The sequence below is a fragment of the Muntiacus reevesi genome, chromosome 8 (assembly GCF_963930625.1).
Source record: "Muntiacus reevesi chromosome 8, mMunRee1.1, whole genome shotgun sequence".
Taxonomy (NCBI): Eukaryota; Metazoa; Chordata; class Mammalia; order Artiodactyla; family Cervidae; genus Muntiacus; species Muntiacus reevesi.
Window position 1 is genome coordinate 45,752,117 of NC_089256.1, and position 19,715 is coordinate 45,771,831.

Below are 19,715 nucleotides of genomic sequence, written 5' to 3' on the forward strand. Positions count from 1 at the left end.
TTTTCCAATGAATCAACTCTTCGCATGAGGTGGCCCAAGTACTGGAGTTTCAGCTTCAGCATCAGTAGCCCCTGCTAAAACAAGCCCACTTTGAGCCTGTGTTAGGTCTTGGTGGTCTACTCCAGGGCCAGAGATTCTTAAACTTCTTTGCTATTTGAAGCACCTGAGGTGCTTGCTGAGACGGCAAATTCTGGCCCATCCCAAAGGAGTCAGATTCTATAGCTCTCTAGAATGGTACCCAGATATCTGCATTCTCAGTAAGCCCCTCAAATGATTCTGATATCCCTCATAATCAGAGCTGCTTAGGACTTTCATGGGTCTCAGGCACCTTTACTTTTGTGGGCCCCTTACTCCATGAAAAGTTGCTACTGCATTGGTATAACCATGAATATATTTAAGCTGGATTCTTTTTTTTTTTAAAGAAACTAAAACATTTTTGTAGACCTTAAAAGCTCAGGGGCCCTAGCCATTGTGCCTACCAGATAGGTCACCCTGCTAATACCTGGATACTGTAACTTTAGGTGTAACAAATTCAATCCCCCAACCTCTGGATGGGGCTTCCCAGGTTGCACTAGTGGTAAAGAACCCACCTGCCAATGCAGGTGATGTAAGAGACGCAGTTTCGATCTCTGGGTTGAGAAGATCCCCTGGAGAAGGGCATGGCAACCACTCCAGTATTCCTGCCTGGAGAATTGGTCAAAGTATTTATTTAATAATTGGCTTCACTCATTTGGGCATGCTTATCTGAGAAACAACAGGATGAAATGGACCCCTGCTTGGTGGCTGACAACCTCCCCCTTTCATTATCTTTTCTTCCTCTTATAATCCCCATTTGCAGATAGCCAGGATCTCTTACTGTGTCATAATCTCTATCTCTATAAAATTAAGATATTATCTCCCAACACCCATTTACATTCAGAATCCATTCACATCAATGTCTTAACTCTACCCAGGTCTCTGCATGCCAAAGACTATTACCTTTAACAGAAATCAATACATTGACTCAGAACAGCTTTCAAGCTTTTCCGACCCCAACCTACACTAAGAAATACACTTTATGTCAGGCCTAGTACACATACAGATATAACTGAAAAGTTTTCTGAAACATACTTACCCTGAAAAAAATGCTTCCTGGACAGTTTCACAAAATACATTTACTACTGAATTCACTGAAATTATGTACTCTGCTTCATTAAAAAAAAAATCCTGGTCTCACCCACCAAATTGATTTTATGACTTGCTAATGGATCATCCATGGAGTCACAAAGAGTCAGACATGACTTAGTGACTGAACAACAATGGGTCACAATCTACAACTTGGAAAACAATGCTCAAAGAAGTAGCAAAGATAGTAAAATATTTGGGAGGGGATGAGGGAAATCTCCGTGAAGAAGGATATATGGGAATTCTGGGTGAGGTGCATGCATGCTCAGTTGTGTTGATTCTCTGCGACTCCATAAACTATAGCCTGCCAGGTTCCTGTCCATGGAGTTCTCCAGACAAGAATACTGGAATGGGTTGCCCTTTCCTACTCCAGGGGATCTTCCCAACCCAGGAGTTGAATCTGTGTGTCTTGCATCTCCTGCATTGGCAGGTGGATTATCACTGAACCACCTGGCAAGCCCATGAAGGAAGGGGTGAGGGAATTTTGAGTGAAGGAGGGTGTGGGGGAGCTCTCAGTGTAGGGAGGTATAAAAAAAAGATGTATCTGAAGACAAGGACATGTCTATTTCTGCAATAGGGACATATCTACTACAGATGGGGATTCCCAAGAGGCTTAGTGGTAGTAAAGAATCCACCTGCCAATGTGGGAGACCAAGGAGACATGGGTTTGGTCCCTGGGTTGGGCAGATCCCCTGGAGAAGGGAACGGCAACCCACTCCAGTAGAGTCAGACATGACTGAGTGAATGAGCATGCATGTACAACTACAGAAAACAGACATCTTGTACTTACCTACAACATCCTCTGCCCCAATGACTTTGATGGAGTATTGGTCAACAAGGTCTCCTTTTTAAAGTATTAGTCACTCAGTCATGTCTGACTCTCTGCAACCCCATGTACTATAGCCCACCAGGCTTCTCTGTCCAAGGGATTCTCCAGGCAAGAATTCTAGAGGGGGTTGCCATGCCCTTCTCCAGGGGATCTTCTCAACCCAGGGATCAATCCCATGTCTCCCCCAACTGCAGGCAAATTCTTTACTGTCTGAGCCACCAGGAAAGCCCCCTTTTTAAAAAATCTACTCAAATATTTAAGGAGCACCTACCATATGCTGGGCACTGATCAAGGCTCTGCAAATACACATAATAAAAACCAAACTCTCATGCTGTGACATTCTAGTTGTGGGAAGATAGACAACAATCAAATAATTAGGTAAACATACAGTGTGAGATAGTGGTGAGTGCATCCTCCAGATAGATCTGGAGAAATCAACCTGCCTGACTTCAGGCTCTACCACAAAGCTACAGTCATCAAGACAGTATGGTACTGGCACAAAGATAGAAATATAGATCAATGGAACAAAATAGAAAGCCCAGAGATAAATCTACACACCTATGGATACCTTATCTTTGACAAAGGAGGCAAGAATATATAATAGAGAAAAGGCAATCTCTTTAACAAGTGGTGCTGGGAAAACTGGTCAACCACTTGTAAAAGAATGAAACTAGAACACTTTCTAACACCATACACAAAAATAAACTCAAAATGGATTGAAGATCTAAATGTAACACCAGAAACTATAAAATTCCTAGAGGAAAACATAGGCAAAACACTGCCTGACATAAATCACAGCAGGATCCTCTATGACCCACCTCCCAGAATATTGGAAATAAAAGCAAAAATAAACAAATGGGACCTAGTTAAACTAAAAGCTTTTGCACAACAAAGGAAACTATAAGCAAAGTGAAAAGACAGCCTTCAGGATGGGAGAAAATAATAGCAAATGAAGCAACAGACAAAGAATTAACCTCAAAAATATACAAGCAGCTCCTGCAGCTCAATTCCAGAAAAATAAATGACCCAATCAAAAAATGGGCCAAAGAGCTAAACAGACATTTCTCCAAAGAAGACATACAGATGGCTAACAAATACATGAAAAGATGCTCAACATCACTCATTATCAGAGAAATGCAAATCAAAACCACAATGAGGTACCATCTCATGCCAGTCAGAATGGCTGCTATCCAAAAGTCTACAAACAATAAATGCTGGAGAGGGTGTGGAGAAAAGGGAACCCTCTTACACTGTTGGTGGGAATGCAAACTAGTACAGCCACTATGGAGAACAGTGTGGAGATTCCTTAAAAAATTGGAAGTAGAACTGCCATATGACCCGGCAATCCCACTGCTGGGCATACACACCGAGGAAACCAGAATTGAAAGAGACACGTGTACCCCAATGTTCATCGCAGCACTGTTTATAATAGCCAGGACATGGAAGCAACCTAGATGTCCATTGGCAGATGAATGGATAAGAAAGCTGTGGTACATATACACAATGGAATATTACTCAGCCATTAAAAAGAATACATTTGAATAAGTTCTAATGAGGTGGATGAAACTGGAGCCTATTACACAGAGTGAAGTAAGTCAGAAAGAAAAATACCAATACAGTATACTAACGCATATATATGGAATTGAGAAAGATGGTAATGATGACCCTATGTTCAAGACAGCAGAAGAGACACAGATGTATAGAACAGTCTTTTGGACTCTGGGGGAGAAGGCGAGGGTGGGATATTTGAAAGAATACATGTATTTAAAAAATGGGCCAAAGACCCTACAGAGGGGTCTTTTTTCAGACCATTCTTTTCTTGGGCATGTTCAGCTCCCTTCCTCCTTTCTGCCAGAAAGCCAGCTCTCTCTTGGGATTTATTGATACCCTCAGTTTGAAAAGTGAGAAGGATGAAACCAAAAGTCAATCTTCTTAAAAGGTGACTTTGTGTATCTTTTCTATGTGTTTTTCATGAATGGGTACTGAGATCAATCTGTTTTTTTAAATTCTTACTTGGGTAGTAATGATAATAATTATCCCCACATCTTGCAAATGTAATGAGAGTGGGATTAAGTTGATGAAACAAAGCTTTTCGTTAGTTTCAGGAGTCAGCAGCATTTGGTCATTTTTATTGCAGGGCTGTTGTCCTTAGATGTCCCAGCTCCTTCCACAAAGAGACCCCCACCTACTTTTCTCCTGATGGGTACTCTACTCTGGAGCACAGGGGTTAACCAGTGAGAATCCTACACATGTGAGAAGTGTGGTCAGTTCAGGTCAAGGCGAGAATTCACCCTGCATTTGAATTAAGAGGTTGGCAACCTAGAACAATCACAAATTGTCCCACATCACCTTACTACATAGAGTCAAAAATACCTATTGAAATGAGCAACTGCAGTCCCTCCCCCCCAAAAAATAACAAAAGACAGAATTCACCAGGTGGATGCCTTTGAGCCATTAAAAAGTTAGCAAACATTTTCTGTAAGGGGTTCCAGTGAATTTTTCCAGCTTTTTAAGTCATACTGCCTTTGTCACAACTCAAATCTGCCACTGTCATCCTAAAGCCACCACAGACAATATGTAAATGAATGGTATGGCCATGTTCAATACAACTTTATTTACGAAAACAAGCAGCAGGCTGACCCCTGCTTGAGGCTGATGCAGAGACTACTTCCTTTTGAGAATGCCAGGAGCTTACATTTGAGACAGGCTGAAGGTATGAGATGGGAGAGGCAAGGCAAAGGCACCGAGGAAAGAGGCATACAAACAACAAAGAGTCAGGTTGTCCAAAGAGCAATGTGTATGCCAGAAGGTGGCAAGAGACTAAAATTTAATTAGGTGAGAACAGTACATTTTAAGTATGTGCAAATTGAACTTTTGCTGTTTCATCTTTTATTTAAAAACTACATTATTTTAAAGATATTCTTAAAACAGTATTTAAAAAATCATTTTCTATTAGAATCACACACTTTTTCCTTGAATCAGAAGTTGTGCCACTATCCTGGTTACCTGTGGATTCACCAAGCAGTCCAGCAAGTCATCTGTAGAAACGAATGTTTGGGAAAGGGCCCCAGTCCTATCTGAAGCAACCTGTTCCACAACTGCATTCTCACTCTCACTCATCATTCGTTGCCTCTTGGTATTAGGCAGTTTTCCAAAGGATTTTCCATTTTTGCTGACAAACTCTTCACCATCGTTTTCAAATATGCCTCCTCTTTCTGAAGATGGTTCTTGAGAACTTGGTATGACAGGAACCAGACCAAGGCCAAAAGGACTTGCTGCCTCTTGTTTTACTGTTTCTGAACTTGAGTTGTGGCTACCAATTTGTTCTACCTCCACGTGGTTGTGCACATTTAACTCCTCCTTTATTGTGTATTCTCTGTTTGTTCTCAGTGCTTGGGTTTCTACTACTTCAGATGTTCCATAATGATTAAAAAAAGCAGAAATGGCTCCATTTAAGTAGTGACAATTGACTTCATGGGATGTTTCCTCAAGCTAGGGAAAAAGAAAAACTCTTTAAAATGGTTATACATACTTACATAAATTGGAAAACAAACGTTCTTGTCAGAGTTGGTTTATCACACGATAGTAACTGGAAGAGACCTACCTCAGTTGGGTTTAACCAAGCTCTGGTATTGTGTGGGTTCTCTGCAGTTTTCAGGGCACACACAAGCATGCGGGTGATTGCCTCTTCTACCCGGGCTTGGTGGTCCTCTTCCTAAGTCAAGGTTGAAAAAGAAGACACAGTTTTTCATTTGTCTCTGGGTCTCACTGCTTAAAACAGAGGAGAGTCTCTTAATTATGTGTTTTGTTCTTTCATCAACATAAGTTTTGTTACTGAAGGATGAATATGCTGTTGGCAGACCACAATTTTCATATATTAACTATCTTCTGCCACTTAGAAAGAGTTGCAGAATATTTCACCAACTAAATTTAAGTATGGGTCCTGTCTTAAGACATAGGCCTTAAGGATGAATCACCTGTGATATTTTCTCCAGCATTTTCCATTCTCTGACATGTTTAAAGTTTCTTTTAAAAAGTATCACATAAAAATGAATAACCCCAATAGAGGATTATTTTGACAAGCTAATTTTTTGAGGAATGGGAAAAAAATTTTAATAAACATTCTTGGTTGGACGGCATCACCGATGCAGTGGACATAAAACTGGGCAGTCTCCGGGAGATGGTGAGGGACAGGGAAGCCTGGCATGCTATAGTGCATGGGGTTGCGAAGAGTCGGACATGACTTGGTAACTGAACAACAACAACAAACATTCTTGGTCACAAGAGTGAGAAGGCTAAATATCTATCTTAAGGCTAAATATCTATCTATCTATTGTATCTTAAGATAAAACAATAAATATAAACTATGGCAATCATGATAAACTACATTAAAATTAGTAACTTTTGTTCATCAAAAGATACCATAAAGGAAATAAAGAAGCCAGATGTCTGTAACATATATAACTGATTGCAAAATATATAAAGAATCTGCACACATCAGTAAGACAAATGACTCATTTTTTTTTAAATGGGCAAAAGCCAGAAAGATAAACATTCAAAAAAAGAACAATTATATAAGTAATAAACACATGAAAATAAGCTTAGTCTCATTAATAATCAGGGAAATGCAAATCAAGAAACCCATGAAACTGGCAAGAGAGGGTCTGATAATTCCAAATGATGGAGAAATGTCAAACAATTGACAGAAATCTTATACATTGATGGTGGGAATGTGTGCTGACGGACATTTGGAAAACATGCAGGCATTATTTTATAAACTTGAGTACTGTATACCCTACAGATGGCAATTCCACTTCTATATATATACACATTCTCTGGAGAAACTCTTGCACACATATACAAGAATACTCTATTTATAAAAGCAAAAAAAACTAAAAGCAACCCGATTATCCATCAACAGAAAAATGAATCAATAAACTGTGGTACATTAACACTAGAGGATATTATTATACGACAGTGAAAATGAATGACCAGCTACATGTGACAACAGAGATGAATATTAGAAACACAGATGACTATGAGAAGCATAATATTAAACTTAAAACAAAGCAAATCCCCAAGATGAGATACCAGTTCTCACTAGGATGGGTATAATAAAAAAGACAGATAACAAATGTTCGTAAGGATGTGAAGAAATCAGAATCTTCATACTTTGTTGGGGGAATGTAAATGGTGCACTGCATTGGAAAATAGCCTGGCAATTCCTCAGAAGATTAAATCTAGAGTTACCAGATAGTTAATTTTATGAGTCAACTTGGGTAGGCTATGGTGACCAATTGTCTAGTCAAATACTATTCTAGATGTCACTGTAAAGACATTTTGTAGATGTGATTAACATTTATAATCAGCTGACTTTAAGTAAAAGGAGATTATCCTCAATAATGTAGGTGGACCTCATCTGATCAGTTGAAAGCTTTAAGAACAAAAGTTAAGGTTTCTTGGAGAAGAAAAAATTCTGCCTCAAGACGGCAACAGAAATCCTAAGCCAGTTTCCAGCCTGCCAGCCTGTTACAGATTTACAGATTTTGGACTCTATACTGCAACTTTGAACTCATCTGAATTTCCAGCCTTCTGGTCTGCCCTGGCTGATGTCCATTATGATCCAGCAACTCTACACCCAGGTATATACCAAAAGAAATGAAAACATACATCCACACAAAACCATGTACACAAATAACTGTAGCATTATTCATAATAGCCAAAAGTAGACACAATCCAAAGATCCACCAACTGATTAGTGGATAAACAAAATGTGGTATGTCTAAACAATACTTTTTAGCTATAAAAAAAGAATGAAGTACTGATACACGCTACTCCATGGATGATTCTTAAAAATATTATGCTGAATGAAAGACACCAGCCATGGCTGCAATCAAAGCCACTGGTTAAAGCATGCACAGATGCAATAAGGCCTCAGGTGGCAGAGACAGACTTGAACCATGATGTTAGCCATCCTAATTGTCAAGTGGAGTAGGCAACCAGGATTAAGCACAGAATAATGGAGGGAAAAAGCCTTTGGCAGAAATAAAATGATAAAACCTAGCACTGAAAGACTGCTCTGAGAAAATGTGTAAGTCAGGACTGTGAATTGTGCAATTAGTAATGAGGACCCTGAACCAAGAAGCAGATATTTCCAGCCCAGGTGGTGTGGGATGGGACTAGCAACATGGGACATGTGTGGCAGATTCAGCCAGGCCCAACACAATTCTCCTAACACTAGTCAAGGGAGAAGACCTGGCTCACTAACGTCAGGGTGCATTGGGCCCCTAGAAGAAAGAGAACAGTGTCACAAAAGCCCGCTTCCCAACCTCACCATCCACCAACAGAGCACAGAATCCATAACCTACAGCATAGCGAGCAAAGTAACACGGGAGTGTTGGTTAAAATTAGTCATTAAGTTAAAAAGACAGGCATCGTGTATCTTAAAGGCAAGGAAATGACATTTGTTAGAAAAAGAAAATACCAGCTCAATCCATGAGTTTATACTGACAGTGACAGGATCAATGGATTCCACATAATGCCACCAGTGTCTGGGAACAAACAGAACCTGAAAACCAAACAAAAAATGGTGAGCACAAAACCAAAACATTTTATGTCAGAATCAGATCTAAATTGAAGCTGTTAGGAAAAAAATTCAAATGAATTTATAGCAATATTGTATTAGGAAAGGGAAAAATAAGAAAAAGCTCCCATAATCCTTTTATTCCTTTAAAAAAAAAATTAACAAGTTTGCAAGTTCTACAAAGGATATTGGCTTCCCTGGTGGCTCAGAGGGGAAGATCCTCTGGAGAAGGGAATGGCAACCCACTCCAGTATTCGTGCCTGGAGAATTCCACGGACAAAAGAGCCTGGCAGGCTACAAGTCCATGTGGTCGCAAGGAGTTGGACACGACTGAGCTAATAACACTTTCACTTTTTCACAAAGGATATTACCAGCTTCTCCAGTCTCTACTCTCCTTTATGCTGAACCTTCTTTGTCTGCATCCAAATCTCGGTAAAGGATTCTGAGATTGTAACTCTTTCTCCTTTCCATCACATAAGAATTGCATGAGTTCTGAGAAAGGGCATATGTAAAAATATAGGACATAGTTTCTGACTTCTCACGGTATAAAATCTAGCCAATGAAAAAATAATATAGAGAAAAGTGGCATTATATAAGGGTAAATCAAAGGAGGGGACACTGGTGCTAGAGGAGTTAAGGGGCGAGAGAGGCAGGCACAAACTAGGGAGGTCAGGGGCAACCTGGATGAAGGGAGTGTGATTTGAACCACGACTAGGAGAGAATGAGGACACGCCAGGAGGGGGAAGTGGGCAAGGGAGGTAGGACTGTCGAGGGATAGCAAGCAGGCCAGTTTTACCACTGCAGAAGGAATAATGGGGAATAAAGCAGGAGAATCAGGTTAGGGCCAGTGGAGGGCCCTGAATTCACAATAAAGAATCCGAATTTTATATCCTGTAGGCATTATAAGTTCCTGAGAAGTTCAGAGTAAGTGGATGGTTAAAATAGTGACATTATGGGAGAGTCTGGGAAGGACAGGAGCGTCCTGCAATGGTCCACTTATTAAATTAAATGTTAAGATTTAAATAGGAAGGAATAGCAAACGAAAGCACTGGGCAGAGCCAAGAAGGACTGCATTTGTCCAGACTCACTACAAGAGTCTGTGAAAGGCTAAGTAGAGTAGATGGAGATGATCTGAAACTTTTGGGTTTGGATTTACAAAATGGCAGCACTTGTTACAGACAAGTGGAGATGGGAAGAGAGCTTCTTTCAGGAGAATTAGGCACTAAAAATGGCCACTACAGCCACTGGATTTAGTCATTAGGAGGTCCTGAATGTCCTATCACAGAGTTTACTTTCAGTACAGAGGTAAGAGAGGGAGCCAGTTTATGGTGGATTCAGGAAACAGCATGATGTAAAATAACTGATACAATGGACAGAAATACTCATTGAATTTGGTTATTAAAGTAGAAGACAAAAAAGAATTAGCAGCCACTTCACACCCACTAAAATGGCTATAGTTGTAGCAATATAATAATAGTAATAATATCAATAGACTTTGCTGGTGGCTCAGATGGTAAAGCATCGGCTCACAATGCAGGAATAATAAAAGAAGATAACAAGTGTTGGAGAGGATGTAAAGCAATTAGAACCCACATAGATTGCTGGTGGGAATGTAAAATGGTGCAGCTGCTATGGAAAACAGTTTGGCAATTCCCCCAAAAGTTAAAACACAGAATTAACATATGACCCAGCAATTCTACTCCTACATGAATACCCAAGAGAACTGAAAATATATGCTCTTACAAAACCTTGTACACAAGTATTTTTAGCAGTGTTAGTCATAATAACCAAAAAAGTGGAAACAACCCAAATATCCACCAGGTGTTTAATAGATAAACAAAATGTATATTTACATAATGGAACAACAGTCAGTTCAGTTCAGTTGCTTAGTCATGTCCGACTCTTTGCGACCCCACGGACTGCAGCACACCAGGCCTCCCTGTCCATCACCGACTCCTGGAGCTTGTTCATTGAGTCGGTAATGTCATCCAACCACCTCATCCTTTGTTGTCCCCTTTTCCTCCTGCCTTCAATCTTTCCCAGCATCAGGGTCTTTTCAAATGAGTCAGTTCTTCACATCAGGTGGCCAAAGTATTGGAGTTTCAGCTTCAGCATCAGTCCTTCCAGTGAATATTCAGGACTGATTTCCTTTAGGATTGACTGGTTGGATCTCCTTGCAGTCCAGGGGACTCTCAAGAGTCTTCTCCAACATCACAGTTCAAAAGCATCAATTCTTCAGTGCTCAGCGTTTTTTACGATCCAACTCTCACATCCATACATGACTACTGGAAAAACCACAGCTCTGATTACACGGACCTTCATCAGAAAAGAAATGTCTCTGCTTCTTAATATGCTGTCTAGGTTAGTCACAGCTTTTCTTCCAAGAGTGTCTTTTAATTTCATGGCTGCAGTCACCATCTGCAGTGACTTTAGAGCCCAACAAAATAAAGTCTGCCACTGTTTCCATTGTTTCCCCATTTATTTGTCATGATGTGATGGGACCAGATGCCATGATCTTAGTTTTTGAAAGTTGAGTTTTAAGCCAACTTTTTCACTCTCCTTTTTTACTTTCATCATGAGGCTCTTCAGTGCCTCTTCACTTTCCACCATATGGATGGTGTCATCTGCATATCTGAGGTTATTGATATTTCTTGCGGCAATCTTGATTCCAGCTTGTGCTTCATCCTACCCGGCATTTTGCATGATGCACTCTGCATATAAGTTAAGTAAGCAGGGTGACAATATACAGCCTTGACGTATTCCTTTCCCAATTTGGAACCAGTCTGTTGTTCTATGTCCAGTTCTAACTGTTGCTTCTTGACCTGCATACAGATTGCTCAGGAGGCAGGTAAGGTGGTCTGGTATTCCCCTCTCTTGAAGAATTTTCCAGTTTGTTGTAATCTACACAGTCAAAGGCTTTGGTGTAATCAATAAAGCAGAGGTAGATGTTTTTCTGGATTTCTTGCTTTTTTGATGATCCAATGGATGTTGGCAATTTGATCTCTGGTTCCTCTGCTATTTCTAAATCCAGCTTGAACATCTGGAAGTTCATGGCTTGTACTGTTGAAGCCTGGCTTGGAGAATTTTGAGCATTACTTTCCTAGCATCTGAGATGAGTGCAATTGTGCAATAGGTTGAACATTCTTTGTCTTTGCCTTTCTTTTTTTTTTTTAATTTTTTTTTTTTTTTAAACATTTATTTGGCTCTGCCAGGTCTTAACTGCGGCATGTGGGAACTAGTTCCCTGACCAGGGATCAAACCCAGGACTCCTGAACTGAGAGCATGGAGTCTTTGCCACTGGGCCACCAGGGAAATCCCTGTCTTTGCCTTTCTTTGGGTCTAGAATGAAAAGTGACCTATTCTAGTCCTATGGCCACTGCTGAGTTTTCCAAATTTGCTGGCATACTGAGTGCAGCACTTTCATAGCATCATATTTTAGGATTTGAAATAGCTCAACTGGAATTCCACGATCTCCACTAGCTTTGTTCGTAGTGATGCTTCCTAAGGCCCACTTGACTTCGCATCCTATGATGTCTGGCTCTAGGTGAATGATCACACCATCGTGGGTCATGAAGATCTTTTTTGTATAGTTCTTCTGTGTATTCTTGCCATCCCTTCTTAATATCTTCTGCTTCTGTTAGGCCCATACCATTTCTGTCCTTTATTGTGCCCATTTTTGCATGAAATGTTCCCTTGGTATCTCTAATTTTCTTGAAGAGATCTCTAGTCTTTCCCATTCTATTGTTTTCCTCTATGTCTTTGCACTGATCACTGAGGAAGGCTTTCTTATCTCTCGTTATTCTTTGGAACTCTGCATTCAACTGGGTATAGCTTTCCTTTCTCCTTTGCCTTTAGCTTCTCTTCTTTCCTCAGCTGTTTGTAATGGAACATAGTCATCCATAAAAAAGAACGAAGAGCCAATAACATTCTACAGTGTGGATGAACCTTGAGGAGATTATGCTATGTGAAAGGAGCCAGACATAAAAGACCACAGATTGCACAACTGCACTTATATGAGACGTCCAGAATAGGTAAATCTATAAAGAAAGAAAACAGAGAAGTGGCTGTCAGGGTCTGGGGGGATAGGTGAACGGGGAGTGACTGCTGACAAGATGAGGAAACAGTCAGACTGCTTGAGCTGGAGCACTCGCGTGTAAAGGAGGCAGGAAGAGCCAGTGAGAAGGGGGGAAGGAGGGAACACAGGCAGGTAAGAGGGATAATCAAGGGAATAAAATCCCCTTAAGAGACTAAGAAAACCTGGTAAATGTTAGTAAAATATCGGACCGTACATGCCAGCGTTGTAGAGATGCTTTTCCCCACTGGGTAGGAGCACTAAGCACCGAACCTTTGGAGACACTTCAGAGACAGTCAGTTACTAAAGCAGCATCCATTCTTGCTTAAAAGCAAATCATTCTCAACAAATACTATATGACATCAATCTACAAAATGATAAAACAAATCTGTATACAAAACAGAAACAGACTCATAAACATAGAAAACAAGCTTATGGGTATCATGTTTGGTTATGGGGGAAGGGATAATTTAGGAGTAGGGGATTAACAGATACAGACTACTGCACACAGAATATATAGGCAACGTGGATTTACTGTACAGTACAGAGAACTATATTCAATATCTTGTAATAAATTATAATGGAATATAACCTGAAAAAATACATAACTGAATCACTATGCTATACATGTGAAACTAACACAATATTGTAAACCAACTATATCTCAATTAAAAAAAAACCTTAAATCCCCAAATCATTCTTAGTTCATTCTGCCTTTGCTGGCCCACTAACTGGATACGCTTGAACCTGTGTTTGTGTGCCTGGATTCTAACCTTGTTGAACAGATATTAGTTGTGAATAAATGTTTCAGAAGTGCTCAACCTAAATAAAAAGGACTGAGCTCCTGGATCTTCCTCCACAGTCCATTCTCGTCTTCACCAGCAGGAGGAGCCATGCACCCTCCTCTCACTTCCCTTCCATGACCTGTGCAGCTGCGACTGTGTGAAGCCTACGCTGGAGAAGCTAGCTTTCAATAGCAGAGCAGCAGGGAAGGGGCCACTCTCAGTCATCTGTACTGGTAGGGAGGCACGTGACATAGGACTTGAAAGAAGTTATAGCCCGGGTGTCCACTGACAGGTCACCAATGTTTTAAAGCTCCCATTACCTGTCCTGGGCTCAGCGTAACCATATGTCTTCGAGCTTTCCAGAACTGAGGAAAACGTTTTAAATCAGGATTGACCACATTGATTTTACTGAACACACTGGATTCTTCATAAGGGATTCTAGTTGGATAAAGGAAAGGAGTATCTTCAGGAGGAAAGAGATGCCATCTTTTCCTAATGAAAAAAAAAGATACAAGTTAGTATTGTAGACTTGAGACAAAAGATGTAAGAAGGCAGCAGCTAAGTGCCCGTTTTCACCCATTTTCATTCAATCCATGAAGGAATACAGGAGCCACCTCAGGGGTCACCTGGCCCATCTCTCACGGTGCTGGAATCTCCTCTGCAGACACCTGGTGGAGGTAGGTTAGCAACTAGTGGGTATGTCAGGATGTCCCAAGTAGCCCCTTTGCAGGGACAAGATCTGCTTTGTAAGATAATCCTCAAATCCAAGTCAGTTTCCTCATAAGCTGTTTCCATTCCTACAGCTAGAGCTACCTAGAATAATACCTCCCTCCACTCTCTCAAATCTCTGTATTCTTATCTTATCCAGGGTAACCTGTCAGGGTTCTGTCCATCAAGTTAAGTTTTCAGACTTCTCCCTGTTTGGACTGTAAATTTCTTAAGTTAAACATTTGTAAACTGATTCATTAAGGAAGAGAAATGCACAAATGATGCCACACAATAAAAAGTAGTGTAATATAGGAATTTGCAAAAAGAGAAAACTGTAAAATGTTTCAGTCACTTTAAAATTTTTTGGAAAATGGAAGTGATAAATCTTAACTCACAAAACATTAGATACATCAATACTTGGAGCCAACAGAGGGAGGATATCTGAGGCAAAGAAGGGAGAAGTGTGAAAAGGGAAAAGACACAGACAGAAATCCACAGATGGGGACGTAGAGAGAGAAAAGAACCAAGTTCTGAGATAAGTCCTAAAGCCCTCTAGTGACCCCTGGCAGTTACAGTCGAGCTGTCTTATCCTTTCAAGATAGCTGACTGCTCTTCTTAAACTAGAAAGTATAAAGTCTTATTTTGCCTTAGAGACGATAAAGCTGCTCCCTTCCACTGGACTCATTTGGGAGAATATGTTTAGAATGTCAGAGCTGGAAATACCTTATCAGTCTAATTTTATTTTCAAAGAAGTGGAAGAAGGAGCCAGCTAAGCAGACACCTGTCTAGCTGAATTGGGAGTGGATGCCTGGAAGTTCTGGATCAGCTTTCTAAGAGTAATCCTGATCATGGCTGAGAGACACAGCACACAGAAACCACCGTGTATACTGTTCCCCTTATTTCACAAAGGAGGAGACTGAACCAGAGGTAAAGAGATTTGCCCTGGTCATGAGACATGCTGATAGAATGGAGCAGGGAGTCCTGCTGTCTACCCCATAGTCACTGCTTTTCCTGTGCAACACACAAAGACACACAGACACACACGCACACATACATTTATCTCTCTCCCTCCGGCATGCCTATGCACATATGCATTACCTTCCTTGTACCTGGAATACTAAGTTGCAACCATAGGTGTCCAGATGACAGGGTGTATGGGCTCCCAGGGAGCCGATCCACAATGTACTTTCCTGTCCATTTCTTCCAGGAAACCCAAAGTCAGACCATATCACATCCTGTTATGAAAATAAAGTTACAGTCCATCAAGAACCAACCAACTCTGCTCTATAGTAGTGTTATACATTTTCACTTACACATCTGGTTTGGGGCAATGGGAACCACTCTCTTACAGAAAACACTACAGATGGAAGAGCTTAGGTTTCCAGAGCAGTCCAAGAAGTCTTTTTAACCAATAACATATCTGAATGACCTCACTAATAGCAGTTATTCAACAAATACTTACTGTCTGCCTACAACACGCCTGGCACTCCTAGAGCATGTGATCAATCAGTGAACAAAATAGACAAAAATGCCCACCCAAATGAAGCCTGCCTTTTAGAGGCTGGAGACCAACAAGAAACATTAGACAGAGTTATGAGGATATCTGGGGAAAGTGACTCAGGCAATAGGAAAAGAGACTGCAATGGAAATAGAAGTTTTTTTTTAAATCTCTGAAGCTCAACTCATGAATCCATATTCCCTCTAAACAGTGTAGATATTTCAAGGTATAAGTAATACATTAACTTTTTGCACCTCAAAGAACACACGAAAGAAGGCTTCTCCTAGGTGGTTGTTGTTCAGTCGGTCAGTTGTGTCTTACTCTTTGCAACCTCATGGCGTGCATCATGCCATGTCTCTCTGTCCTTCACTATTTCCCAGAGTTTGCTCAAATTCATGTCCATTGAGTTGATGATACCATCCAACAGTCTCATCCTCTATCGCTCCCTTCTCTTCCTGCCTTCAATCTCCTCCAGCATCAGGGTCTTTTCCAATGAGTCAGCTCTTCGTATCAGGTGACCAAAATACTAGAGTTTCAGCTTCAGCATCAGTCCTTCCAATGAATATTCAGGGTTAATTTCATTTAGGATGGACTGATCTGATTTCCTTGCAGTCCAAGGGACCCTCAAGAGTCTTCTCCAGCACCACAGTTCGAAAGCATCAATTCTTCGGCACTCAACCTTCTTTATGGTCCAACTCTCACATTTGTACACGACTACTGAAAAAGCCACAGCTTTGACTATACAGACTTTTGTCAGCAAAGTGATGTCTTTGCTTTCCAATATGCTGTCTAGGTTTGTCTCCTAGACAAACTAGGAGTTGTTTAAAACTATAGATGCCTTTACTATGGAACATTAGTTCATACCTACTAAATCAGAGTGTCCAGGTGGGGGAGACACAGCATATATTTTGAAATACTATTGCTATGCTCCTTAAAGTCATGAACTCTAAAAAACCTTAAAACAGAGAGGCACTTTGACCCTGGCACTCCTTATGTCTAGTTTTCTTTCTTTCAATAAACTGCTCTGCCTGATTTTATTTGGGCTTAAAGAAAGAATGTTCCTGTTTTTAAATAAAAGTTGGAAAACTACAAATGTAGTTTGACATAAACTCAAATCCATGGAACTTAAAATATGTATAAGCTGAAAAGAAAAGAACACACTAATGAATCAGACAGAAAGGTTTTGCTTTATTTATTTTCTGACTCATGCATTTTTCCTATTGAATTTTAAAGAATAAAGCAAAATAAAAAACACTTTTAGGTGCAGAACGTTGTCCTAAATACTGACACTACTTTAACAGTATCTTCAATTTGCATTTTCTATTTTCAGAGGCAGAACACTAACATTACCCAAAGAGAAAGGATTCTGAAGGGACATTTTAATAGATGGTTTTAAGGAAGACTAGAAAAAGCATTTTCATTTTTGTGTTCAGTGATGAAGATAGCAGAATATGTGCATATAACTGATATCTGTTACTAAAGGTGGAGTTTTTGAAAAGTCAGCACTATTATACATGCATATGGTTCCATGCAGCAGCTCTGGAGTTGGCAAAAGTCATGTCCCCTCTGGACACAGCACATATGCTCCATGCAGGGAGCTTATCTGTTTTCCTAATGCCTACTGAAATACCTGGCTCAGGGTAAGTGCTTAAAATCTTGGTTGCTTGGGAGGGAAAGAAGAATATGTTGGCTTATTATAGGTAAGTGGTTCAGGTCGAGAACATTTTTGAGCATCTGAGCTTCCCTGGTGGCTCAGATGGTAAAGAATCCGCCTGCAATGCAGGAGACCTGGGTTCAGTCCCTGGGTTGGGAAGATCCCCTGGAGGAGGGCATGGCAACCCACTCCAGTATTCTTGCCTGGAGACTCCCATGGACAGAGGAGCCTGGAGGGCTACAGTCCATGGGGCTGCAAAGGGTTCGACACGACTGGGCAACTAGGCACATCACAGCACACTACAAATCTAGTATAATGCTGAATGTTCGGGATACAAAAAATTAACACAAAACAGGCCCTCCTTTTAAATCTAATAATGGAAGATAGTCCCATAAATGGCCCCGTCCATAGAGTGGAAGAAGTGCTTTGACAGAAGTGAGCAGAAAGCACGCTGAGATCACAAGAAAAGGGCACCCGGTCAAAGCAGGGAGCTTAGGGAGGGTTCCGATAAACTTGGTCTTTGGTGAATAATTCATCACACCTCAATTTGGAATTTAAAGGTAGCTGAAAGACATGCACTACAAAAACAGAAAACAGGGATCTGCCTCATCTAAGAAGAGGCTGGTTTAAGTTCCTCCATTTTCTTATAGATACACCTCTTTGGAAATTTAAGGAATACCAACATCCCTTTCCTCACAGAAATGCGTGCATACACACACACACACACACACACACTTTCACATGCAATTTCAGGGGTCAGTGGATTGAGTCCACGTGAGACACTGTTCTAGAGCACTGCTTCAGAAAAAAACCACAAGGGGAAAGTTCTACTGGGTGTGGGGAGGGGGGCAGTGACCATATGAAAAACTGACACAAGGCTTCCCATACCTCTCATCTAACACAGTATCACTATAAAAGGAAAAATTATTTTGAAATGATTAGATCAGGGTGACCTAAACTACCTAAAGTTCAGCTGCAAATTGGCTGGGAAAACCACAGGAAGAAGGGTTTGGGGCAAAGTGGCAGAGAAAGAGTCAGATGAAGTAAATGTCAGAAAAAAGACAACATTGAGTGCACCTATTTTGACTTTCCCCACAGGTTCTTCTTGAGAGTTGTGAATTTCTTGCCTTTTTCTTATGAACTGTTGCCTAGCCATATCTCTTTATCCTTGACTTTGTAGATTTTAGGAGGACATGGAACCCTACTTTTATCCCTCTTTAAATGAATCTTAACTTTCTGCCTGCTGTTTTATAATGTTTAAATCAAGCTACATACATGACTCCTAAACTTTCATCTCCAGTCCTAAATTCTCTTCTATTTACCATTAAATTTATATATTCAAAGGCTAACAAGCTATCACTTTTGGGTTATTGAATCCATATGGTTTGACAGGCCCAAATCACAACATTTTATATGCATCATCTCATTTAATCCTAGGAAACTGAAAGTAGTTATATCCACTTTATGCATGTGGAAACTATGGGGCAGTTCTGTCCTTTTAACAATACTGTTAAAAAATGCGGAGACATTTTTGATTGTCATAATAAACAGGACGGGGGTGCCTCTGTATTCAGTGAATGGGCATGAGGGATGCAGCTCAACACAATATAAAAAAGGTTTATCTTGTACAATATTTGTAACACTGGAAAAACTGATCTTAGTCTCAGTTATCTGAGACTAGAGTTCTAATTCTAATTTCATATAATCCTTTCAAAAACAAAAGGATTTCTGCCTAGTATTAATACATACTGAATTTCAGAAACAGTTACTAAGTAAGTTGAGGGAGGACTGTATTTTTGTGTTTCTGCAGCTTTATTCAGAGCGATTCACCACTTTGAAAAATAAGTCACCAACAGCACTGAAACTCATATGACATTTGGGTTGGTAATATATACACCAGTATCAGTCTGTGCTTGTACTGTCTCATCATGGTGACTGTATGTGTAGAGATACAAATACACTTATTTAGCCTCATTTCAAGATGTTAAATATGAAATATTGGAAATAGTCACTGGAATTTTATCTTAATTCTTCAAAACTGAACCTTTTCCTTGTAGGAAGGTACAAGCATCTGATTAATTCATTATGTCTTCTAGGATAGCCATGCTTGAATTATTTACACATTAAATCACACACTTCTTAAATTCTCATGTATTTTAACAGTTTGAAAAAATTATTTGTAGAGGTAATTATATTCCCTGAAAACTGCATTTCAGAATCGTAAAGGGGATGCAGATTCTGATATGAGGCCAGAATACTGGAGCGGGTTACCATTACCTTCTCCAGGGGATCTTCCCAACCGAGGGATCAAACCCAGTTCTCCTGCATTGCAGGCGGATTCTTTACCAGCTAAGCCACCAGGGAAGCAACGTGAAAGTCGCTCAGTCTATACAGTCCATGGAATTCTCCAGGCCAGAATACT

At 40.3% G+C, this 19,715-nt stretch overlaps 1 protein-coding gene across 3 annotated transcripts in view; it reads right to left on the reverse strand.

Moving 5' to 3' along the window:
- Positions 1-4,789: 4,789 nt before the first annotated feature.
- Positions 4,790-19,715, reverse strand: part of HSPBAP1 (HSPB1 associated protein 1) — a 56,674-nt gene continuing 41,748 nt past the window's right edge. For all 3 annotated transcript variants that reach the window (XM_065943023.1, XM_065943021.1, XM_065943022.1), the window contains 5 exons: positions 15,240-15,376; positions 13,754-13,925; positions 8,478-8,561; positions 5,598-5,708; positions 4,790-5,485 (listed from right to left, as the gene is read on the reverse strand). In XM_065943023.1, the coding sequence (XP_065799095.1) occupies positions 4,952-5,485; positions 5,598-5,708; positions 8,478-8,561; positions 13,754-13,925; positions 15,240-15,376 (1,038 nt within the window). In that variant the 3' untranslated portion in view covers positions 4,790-4,951. The remainder of the gene's footprint in view (positions 5,486-5,597; positions 5,709-8,477; positions 8,562-13,753; positions 13,926-15,239; positions 15,377-19,715) is intronic.